General features: G+C 45.3%; 1 protein-coding gene across 1 annotated transcript; it reads left to right on the top strand.

Annotated features, from left to right (window-relative positions):
* The first annotated feature begins 1,129 nt into the window (after positions 1-1,129).
* On the top strand, positions 1,130-2,203 carry LOC115966923. Its single transcript, XM_031086051.1, has one exon. The coding sequence runs from the start codon at positions 1,130-1,132 to the stop codon at positions 2,201-2,203; it is 1,074 nt and encodes a 357-aa protein (XP_030941911.1).
* Positions 2,204-11,245: the final 9,042 nt, after the last annotated feature.

Below are 11,245 nucleotides of genomic sequence, written 5' to 3'. Positions count from 1 at the left end.
GATATTTTCGGCATCATCAGTTGGCGCCGTCTGTGGGAAATGTAGCACATTATCGCTTCCTAGACAAAATAGTTACATGGTACTCACTCGCTCAATGGCGACCACTAACGACGTTCAAGAAGAAGAAGCCCCTACGACCGCTCTTGAGAGACAGGTCAGGACGCTCGCCACAGCCGTGGAGCGCCTTACCAAACAAAACCACGACCTAGAGGAGCAGCTGAACCAGAAAAATGCGGCTCCCAATAACCAAGGAGCAGATCAAGAAGGGACCAGCGCTGAAAGGAGGAATCACGAAGGACCACAAGCCAGCAACGCCCCAAGCAGACCAGAGCGACGGGACACTAGCATTCCTTCTCTGGCAGATACGGCTCCGCCACCCATCATCGTGGAGATGCAGGCAATGAAGGAACAGATGGAAGTGATGATGAACGCTCTCAAGGGACGAGTGTCCAGTGATCTTGACGACCTTGTCAACCGGACTGACTCGCCAGTTACGACAACCGTCAACTCCTTCCCCCTGCCAAGTAAGTTCCGCATGCCAAATATGGATAGTTATGACGGGGTCAAGGACCCTCTAGATCACCTAGAGACCTTCAAGACCCTGATGCACCTTTAAGGAGTGGCAGACGCGATTATGTGCAGGGCCTTTCCTACAACCCTAAAGGGCGCAGCAAGGATTTGGTTCAGCCGGCTAGCACCCAACTCCATCAGCACCTTCAAGGAGCTAAGTGCTCAATTTACTACGCACTTCATCGAAGGACATTGGTATAAGAAGTCCACAGCTTGTTTAATGAATATCAAGCAGCGAGAGGAGGAGACTTTAAGAGTCTACATATCACGCTTCAATAAAGAGGCGCTCTCGATCGACGAAGCCGACGACAAGATACTAGTGATAGCATTCACGAATGGGCTGAAGGGGGGTAAGTTTTTGTTCTCCCTATACAAAAACGACCCAAAGACCATGTCAGAGGTGCTTTACAGGGCCACCAAATATATGAACGCTGAAGACGCACTGTTGGCCAGAGAAGATAGGCCCAAAAAAAGAGACAGGCAAGAAGACCCCCGACAGGACCAGGGGCGGAAGAAAGGCAGGATGGGAGACCGAAGGGAGGAGAGACACCCTAAACCCATGGGGGGAAGGTTCACAAGTTTCACCCCGTTAACTGCCCCGATAGACCAAGTCCTAATGCAGATTAAGGACGAAGGGGCCCTGACGTTTTCGGGAAAGCTGAAGAGTGATCCCAACAAACGATCCAGGGACAAATATTGCCGCTTCCACCATGACCATGGTCACGACACAGCCGATTGCTACGATTTGAAGCAGCAAATTGAAGCCCTTATCCGACAACGAAAGATGCAAAAGTTTGTCAGTAAGGAGAGAACAGATCCACCCCCACAAGAACAACACCCCCGGCGAGAGAACGAGCGACCAAGACCTCCCATAGGCGACATAAGGATGATAATTGGAGGAACAGTTGCAGCCGGGTCTTCAAAAAAGGCTCGCAAAACGTACCTCCGGATGGTACAGAGTGTCCAGCTGATGGGCACTGTGTCAAAGATAGCAAGGAGAGAAGGCCCCATTATCTGGTTCTTAGAAGAAGATGCACGACGCCTACACCATCCACATGATGATGCCCTTGTCGTCAGCATACGGGTAGGAAACTACAACATGCACCGGGTGTTGGTCGACAACGGCAGCTCAGCTGATATCTTGTATTATCTGGCGTTCCAGCAAATGAGGATTGACAAGGAGCGATTGATGCCGACGAACGCCCTGCTCGTTGGTTTCGGAGGAAGCCGAGTACTCCCTTTGGGCACGGTCACGCTATCAGTGATGGTAGGCGATTACCCCCAGCAAATCACCAGGGACGTAACCTTCCTGGTGGTCGACTGCTCGTCCGCTTACAACGCTATCCTCAGACGACCCATGCTCAACTTGTGGAAGGCGGTGACATCAACTTACCACCTGATGATCAAATTTCCTACGGATTATGGAGTAGGAGAGCTCCGCGGAAGTCAAATGGCCGCACGGGAATGCTACGTGGCTATGATGGAGATGGAAGACCAAATCCAGGCCATGAACATAGAAGAGCACCGAACGGTGGCAGAACCAACAGAGAAGCTAGAGGAGATAACTCTTGACAGCTCCAATCCGAACCGAACAACCAAGATCGAAACACTCGCCAAACTCGCAATCCGTTAAGAGCTCATAACTTTCTTGAGGAGCAATTAAGATGTGTTCGCCTAGAGTCATGACGACATGCAAGGAATCAATCCCTCAGTCATGGTACATAAATTGAATGTATTGCCCTCCTTTCCACCCGTCCGACAGAAGAAGAGAGTGTTCGCCCCAGAACGAGACCAAGCAATAGCGGAAGAAGTCCGTAAACTACAAGAGGCAAGCTTCATTAGGGAAGTCTACTATCCCGATTGGCTGGCGAATGTAGTAATGGTGAAAAAAGCGAACGGCAAGTGGCGGATGTGCGTGGACTTCACTGATCTTAACAAAGCGTGTCCCAAAGATAGCTATCCCCTTCCAAGGGTCGACGTCCTAGTAGACTCGACGGCTCAACACCAATTACTAAGCTTCATGGACACTTTCTCGGGTTATAACCAGATTTGCATGCACGAGGCTGATTAGGAGAAGATTTCGTTTGTGACCAGTCAAGGCCTCTTCTGCTACAAAGTAATGCCATTCGGCCTAAAAAACGCGGGGGCAACATACCAAAGACTGATGAACAAGATGTTCGCGTAGCAAATCGGGAGGAATGTCCAGATCTACGTCGATGACATGCTAGTGAAGAGCCGGAAGGAGGAAGACCACCTGGAAGATCTTAGGGAAACATTTGGTACGCTCCGATCCTATAACATGAAGCTCAATCCGGGAAAGTGTGCATTCGGCGTAACAGCAGGAAAATTCCTAGGATTCATGGTATCTTAAAAGGGGATTGAGGCTAACCTGGACAAGATCTGAGCCATAATGGAGATGCCCCCCCCCCCCTCGAGAAATGTGAAGGAAGTACAAAGCCTTAACGGCAAGATAGCGGCATTAAATAGATTCCTGTCGAGAGCCACGGACAAGTGTTTGCCCTTCTTTCGCACGTTAAAAAAGTCTTTCGAGTGGACGGACGAGTGTCAGCGAGCATTCGAGGAGTTGAAAGCATATCTATCTTCACCACCCCTACTGAGTCCCTCGCAACCAGGTGAAGAACTCTTCCTCTACTTGGCTATCTCCCCTGTCGCAGTCAGCGCAGCCTTAATCAGAGAAGAGGATAGGGTACAAAAGCCCATATACTACGCCAGCCGGGCGCTCCGCGGTGCCGAAGAAAGATACCCACCTATGGAGAAACTCGCTTTTGCATTAGTCACGGCGGCTCATAAGCTCAAGCCCTACTTTCAAGCCCATACCATGAATGTAATGACCGACAAGCCCTTGCGAAGGGCATTGAGTAATCTTGAAGCTGCAGGTCAACTGACGCTGTGGGCGATAGAATTGAGTGAATTTGATATCAAGTACCGTCCACGTGCAGCCATTAAGGGACAGGTCGTAGCCGACTTCATAGCAGAATTTACTCGTGACGAAGACAAGGGGGCAGAAGAATCCCCTCAGTGGAGCATATATATCGACGGATCATCCAATCGGCGAGCCGGGGGGGCCGACATCATATTGCTGTCACCTGAAGGAGACAAGATTGAATGTATGGTCCGTCTCGACTTCCCCACCACCAACAATGAAGCGGAATACGAAGCAGTGGTGGCAGGCCTCGACTTAGCCAAAGCCGCTAGAGCCGAGAGCATAGTCATTTACTGCGACTCTCAGGTCGTGACCAATCAAGTAAACGGAGATTATGAATGTAAGGGGGAAAGGATGAAGAGATATCTTGATCAAGTAAGGGCTAGAATCGACGGGCTAGAAGCCAAGGTCATCCAAATCCCCAGAGGAGAAAATGAGCTCGCCGATCGGCTAGCCAAAACCGCTTCAGCAGAACATATGATAACACCGAGTAATGTACTTTCTTTTGTTCAACTTTCTCCACTAATAGACCCCGGCAACATGCAGGAGATATGCTCCGAAAGTAACTGGACTACACAGATAATTTCATACTTGAAGAACAGGTTACTGCCAGATGAGAAAGAGGCAGTAAGAAAGCTAAAGGTCCAAGCGGCAAGGTTCGTCTTGATAAAAGACATCTTGTACAAGAGAGGTTTCTCCCGTCCATATCTAAGATGCCTGGGTGCCGAAGAGGCAGACTACGTAATGAGGGAAGTACACGAAGGGATATGCGGGAACCATTCTGGATCGAGGTCATTGGTGCACAAACTGGTACGAGTTGGATATTACTGGCCAACCATGTAGAAGGATGCTGAGTCTTACGTCAAAAGCTGCGACAAATGCCAGAAATTCAGCAATGTTATTGGACAGCCAGCCGAGGAGCTGACCCCTATGACGGCTCCATGGCCGTTCGCTCAGTGGGGACTAGATATCATGGGACCTTTCCCAACGGTGGTAAGGCAGCTGAAGTTCTTGGTAGTGGGTATTGACTACTTCAAAAAATGGGTAGAAGCAGAAGCCTTGGCCACCATTACGGAGAAGAACATTAGAAGTTTTGTCTGGAGGTGCATCATATGCAGGTTTGGTATTCCTAGAGTCCTTGTCTCAGATAACGAGAGGCAATTTGACAACGGCTACTTCCGGGATTTCTGCTCACAGCTAGGAATAAAAAACCACTACTTATCACCCGCCCATCCTCAGGCTAATGGCCAGGTTGAAGTCACGAACCGATCCCTGCTTAAGATTATCAAGACTCGGCTCGAGGGGGCAAAGAGCATATGGCCTGAAGAATTGCCAAGCATACTATGGGCATACAGGACAATGGCGAGGACCCCAACAAGAGAGACGCCATTCCGACTAACGTACGGGAGCGAGGCGGTCATCCCGGCAGAAGTTGGGCTCACAAGTTACAGGGTTCACAACCATGACGAGAGCAGGAATGACGAAACAATGAGGCTATAGCTGGACCTGATAGACGAGGTTAGGTCGGCAACGGAGCAAAGGATCGCTAGATACCAGGATCGCATGGCCAGACAGTACAACTCCTGGGTCTGACACAGAGATTTCCAAGTAGGAGACCTCGTACTCAGGAAGGTCATGGGTGCAACTAAAGACCCTACACAGGGAAATCTCGGCCCCAATTGGGAAGGACCTTATCGAGTTACGTCATGGAAAAGGAAAGGAACCTACCACCTGGAGACGACAGACGGAAAGAAGTTGCCGCATCCATGGAATGCCGAGCACTTGAGAAAATACTACTAGTAATAATAACACGGCGAACGGCAACCAGTTTATCTTAAGTTTTTTAATTATTAGTTTTTCTTCAGCTATTTTTTGCTACAATCTAGTCGTGCCTTTTTAAGCCCAAGGGGGCAGGCACTTTTCCCTTACGCATTTCTATAATAATCAGATACAATTTTGATTTTCTACATGGATGTGTTATTATTATAATTATCCACAAAGTAGGACGGATCATCCCACGAGGATGACGATTTGAAGTCCAAAATGGACGGATACAAAATAAGTCCAAAAATGGACGGATCATCCTACATAGATGACCACTTGAAGTCCAAAATGGACGGATACAAAATAAAGTCCACAAGATGGACGGATCATCCTACGAGGATGACAACTTGAAGTCCAAAAATGGACGGATTCAAAATAAGTCCACAAGGTGGACGGATCATCCTACGAGGATGACAACTTGAAGTCCAAAAATGGACAGATTCAAAGTAAGTCCAAAAAATGGACGGATCATCCTACGAGGATGACAACTTGAAGTCCAAAAATGGACGGATTCAAAATAAGTCCAAAAAATGGACGAATACAAAATGAAGTCCACAAAATGGACGGATCATCCTACGAGAATGACCACTTGAAGTCCTAAATGGACGGATATAAAACATGTCCACAAAATGGACGAACCATCCCACAAGGATGACGATTGGAAGTCCAAAATGGACGAGTCCAAAATGAGTCCACAAAGTGGACGGATCATTCTACAAGGGTGACGAGTCTAATCCAAAGTGGACGGATAGACGGGTTTCCAAAGAATAAATTCTTAGGATAAAAAATATAACTATACATGCCGGATCCAATAGTAACTAAAAGCTAGACGGATGTAAATAGGTCAAACAATGACTGAATTCAAGAGCAAAATTAGAAAATTCAAAAAATTAAAACATTCAACATATAAAATGAAGTGAACGGATGCATCTGACAAAAAATAGGCCATTAAAAGGCAATGTTTACATATCATCAACAACGGATGAGAATTGTTCCCAAAGTACATAAAAATGAAAAATCTAGCTACTAAACTTTGTCCTTATTGACGACGGACTGAGGAATCGTTTCTGTATCAGGCTTAGCTTGTTCAACTTTTGCTGGTGCTGACTCCCCGTCACCAAGGGCATCGTCATTAGCAAAGAGGTCATCTGTATCCTCTGAAGCAGCAGGCACGACGGATGTTTGAGCTGGGTCTTCAACTTTGAACTTTGAAATGTCCAAGTCCGGATAAGCTTGCTTGACCTGACGGATGGCATCCATGAAACCTTGATGGAAAGAGTCACCTAGCTCAGTGATTAGGGCGTCGGAGTCACGGTACTCACGAACCGCAACGTCCTTAGCCTGACGGACTTCATTTTTCAGATCTTCTATCTCTTTGTCCTTGCTCTCTAGAGCCTTCTTCGCCTTTTCCGTCACCTGTTCAAGGCTTTTCCTTGCCTTCTCAGAAAGTTCAAGCTTCTTCTCTATCTTGGGTTTCCAATTACGCAACTGTAGAAGTTCTTCCTCCGTCTGCTCCGCTTTCGCCCGTACACGATCCAGGGCCTTCTCATGGCTGAGGCACCGTCCCATCAACCCCTTCATCATGACCATTGCCTAAAAAATGATAACAATGGTAGTTATGAAACGAACTATGGGAAAAAAAGATGTAATTTGCATTTAAATAGTAGACGGGCTATCTTACCTGTGTAATTGCAAAAAGGCCCGTCTCACCCATGGCCTCCGTCGAATGATTGCCTAGGTCTTCATAATCCTTCGCCGATATGATGGAGGAAATCTTTTCTAAGGCGTGCTTAGAATCCTCTCGAAGAAGGACGGGCGGTTTCTCTTGATCCTTCGACGGTCCCTTAATGAGGCCCTTGCCAACCCCGTGCTTGATTGGAGTTGCCGTCTTCAGAGGCTCCGCCATAAGTCCCACGACGGGTTCCAAAGACACTTTGTCCTTCTTAGTCTGACGATCCACTTTGGGCTGAGTTTTCCTCTTGGCAGACGGATTGCTTGGGCCCGTCACAGGGGGAGCAACATCGCCGGTCTTCTTTGCGGCTTTGGCTCTGATCAAAGCTCTTCTCTTGGCGTCGTCCATTTCTGAAGCATGGACGGGGGTATTAATTATCAAAATAAGTTACGTAATTTATCAAGAATAGGGTGACGAACTTACGCCTCCTAATCTGTGCCTCATACTTGACGGCTGCTGCTGTTGGCTCTAGTCCGTCGCAATACCAATGAATGGTCTTAAGTGTCACGAGCTTCACCCAAGTCCTTTCCTCTGGCTGGGTCTTTGAGAAGATTTTCTCAAGGAAGGCTTAAAATCGACTTGGGGGCGTCGTCTAACTGCAAAGAAGAGAGGATGGTTAGATTGTTTCAAACATACATAATGAAATTAAGTTAAAATTTTGAGGACGGTCCATACTAGACGGGTGTAATATGCCCCAAGTAGTGTCGACGGGCATGAAATCCGTGTCCCCTGGACGACACATCCAACCGTCACCCTCTAGGAAGAAGTAACGGCTCTTCCAATCCCTATTTGAGTCCGGCGTATCATAGATGACTTTCAATAGCGGACTCCTGGGGACGAAGCTATATATTCCCCTAGACCTATCTATTTCGTCCGGACGGTAGCAATGAAGGAACTCCCTAACCGTCAGCCTCTTGGCTCCGTCGGACATTGCGCCGTACAAGATCTCCATCGCTATGAAGACCCTCCAAGCATTAGGGGAAATCTGGTTCACGGATAATCCCAAATGACGGAGGAGCTCACGGTGAAGCGAACTCAATGGGAACCTGAGTCCGGCCTTCAACATTTGCTCATAAACCCCGACACCCTCTACCCCTTCATAATAACATCTCTCTGATTTATAGGGTAGACGGATGGAAATATTTTCTGGAATTTGATAGTTATCCCTAAACGTCTTAAAATGCTTCTCTTTGATGACGGACGAGAAGTAATTCACCGTCCACTCTAGTAGCATGACGAACTCCCTGAGCCCATCAGCACCAACGACGGATCTAACAATCTGTTCCTCACCGTCATCAGAGCCTTCGTCTTGTTCAACCACCTCCATATCCTCATATGTTGAGGACGAGGAGGAGGTGGACGGACTCCTATCATCACCAGGACTATCTTGTTCTCTATGACCGGACGGATATACTTCCTCGTAATCTAGCCCGTCACGAACAACCGACTGATTACTGGACGCACTAGACATTTCCTACATGAAACGACAAGAGCCTAAGACTCTGACGGGGTCTATGTGTCCATAACGAGTGTGGATTGTAAGTAAAATTAAAACAAGATTGGCTTTGAGAAGAGCACTTACCAATTTTATAAACGAAATGAGGAAGTATAGCACTGACGATCGAAACAACTGGACGGTTCAGCCCCTGACAAAACGTGACGGGTATGCTTTGACAGGTGTGACGGGTGAGCTCTGACAGGTTAATTTTTGCTGAAACTGGAGAAATGAGATGGATGACTCCCTTATTTATAAGGGAGATGCACGGAAGTCGAAGCGTCGCTTCGATCCGAGATAAAACCCAATCAAATTATGACACGTGTCACCATCATTAATGACTTTCGTACAGCCTGCCTGTAGTTGGTATGGTCGACGGACTCCTTGTTTGCACCGTCATCCTAGCTTGCATGAATCCGTCGACCCATTGTCTCTATAACCTTAAAACCTCCTTTTTGTCCTATTGGCCTTATTCCGTCATAGAAAATATCCGTCACACCTTTTACCTCAGGATCGTCACCCCATGGTTCCTTTGTCCTAAAAGCTGACGGACCCTTAGGGTGAAGGGGGCAACTGAAGATGATAAAATATGAGCCTGACGGGCCTATGGTAATGGGCTTGACGGATAGGAGCTGTTGGACCAGTGTAAAGATGATCCAACGCTCTTCGAAGGCCCATCGTTGAAGGGCACAGTAAGGGTCCATGATCTAAGATCTCTATCGCTCATTGCCTAGAAACGCCCTAGAATTCCAATATGGAAATCCGAGCACAAAGGTGATTCTAGAGGACACGCACGCTGAAAATAGATCTCCTCTATAAGGAAAACCTTGCTCACCACGCTCAGAAAGACTTGAAGTAGAGTCCCATATGGAAAAGACTTGGACACCAAGAAGGAAAAGCCGACTCTCTACTACTATAAAAGCCCTAATACCCTCGCAAATCAAGGTACGCATAATTTACCCTCTCTAGCACTCTAGAGTTGTGAGAATAATTCTAACTTGACCTTCGGAGAGTATTTGGCCGGCACCACACCAGTGCTCTCTGAGGTTTTCTTTCGATTGTTTTTGTTGTGCAGGTTCGCTTTGAGTCGCGAGTGTTGTGTGACCTACTGGTGATATTTTCGGCATCATCAGGAAGTTTTCTTGAATAATTAATATAATATATAAAAACACACTTTAACCCAAAAGGCCTAAACTTAATGGGTATGTGTTCAATTATTTTATATTAACAACTCATTCTTCTCCTATTAAAAAAAAACACTTATTTTTCTCATCATTATTCAATGTGAGACTTTACTTGAATATATACACCCAACATCCGAGGCACCATTAGTTCAAAAAGTCTTATGAAAAATTCAGCATTGCATGTGTCATTTATTATTTTTGGCTAAATTACAAATATTATCCTCTATCTTTTTCTAAAATTAATTTAGTTTTGTAACTTTTAATTTATTCATTTTCAGTTTATAACTTTCATTTGTTCCAATGTATATTACTTTCATTCACATCTATTATATATAGGAGTTGCCGTTAAGTGTTCCAAAATGACGTAGTTTTGATATTTTTGAATTTCCAAAAAAATGTCATTTTTAGGACACCAAATGATATAATGTGATAGAATTATATGTAAAAACTACCTTGAATTAAGGTAAAAGATACAACAAGATTGAAATGATTAAATAAGAAGTTATAGAATTAAATTGAATTTTTTAAGTAAAGGTTTTTTTTTTTTTTAGAAGAAAAACTACTTGTATAAAATTAAGGCACTAAAAAATCAGCACAAACCACAGAATTTAAATCTAGTAGAACACACTCCATCCAGACAAGTAAAAGAAAAGACAATCTCGCTCTCTGAGTTAAGGCATGTACTATTGCATTACTTTGCCTAACAGTATGAGAGAAAGAAAAACCCTATAGGGGACTAACAAAAGATAAAGTATCCCCAACTAAAAGACCAAAGGAGGAGAGCAACATATTTCCATCCTGAAGGACCTTTATTCCAACTTTTGAATCGCATTCAAAATGGGATTGTCGTAAGCCTACTTCTTGGACCAGTTTTGCAACACGCCTTGTTGCCATCATCTCTAAGGTTACCACTGATGGAGGCTTTTGGACTTTTTCAGAAAGAGTAGCAATTACCTCCCCCAAAGCATTTCGAATCACCACCCTGATCCCCACTTCATCGCTCTCAGGAAACATAGCACCATCAAAATTAGTTTTGAACTCCCTTGTCACTTAAATTAAACAGTGCCACACTGCCATTAGGTACTTAAGTAATATGTGATATCTATTAATTAATTGTAACTTATGAAATCCTAATTAGTTTAGTGGATTTCAAGGCTTATGAGATCCATGAGGTCTGGAATTCAAAACTACTAATTTCCATGTTGGGGTTACACTTAATTATTTGGTGTGTGTATAATACATATGGATTATAGTGTGTGTATAAGACATATGGATTATACACACCTGAGAAAATAGTCAAGAGTATGAAGAGTTGTGGACAATGGACACCCACATTTGGAAGGAAAAAAAATGTAAAATTCCTTGGATTCAGTTCCGTGATGTGCCAAGAAAATTCAGCAACTGCACCCATTTGTAAATCAAACAAAATATAAAATATCTGACATAGCAAATTTTAAATTTGTCTAGGTAACTAAATTGTACAATCTTACCTTTCG

The sequence above is a fragment of the Quercus lobata genome, chromosome 11 (assembly GCF_001633185.2).
Source record: "Quercus lobata isolate SW786 chromosome 11, ValleyOak3.0 Primary Assembly, whole genome shotgun sequence".
In the NCBI taxonomy this organism is placed as follows: domain Eukaryota; kingdom Viridiplantae; phylum Streptophyta; class Magnoliopsida; order Fagales; family Fagaceae; genus Quercus; species Quercus lobata.
Note: the sequence above shows the minus strand (reverse complement) of the source record. Positions and strands in the feature narration are given on the sequence as shown.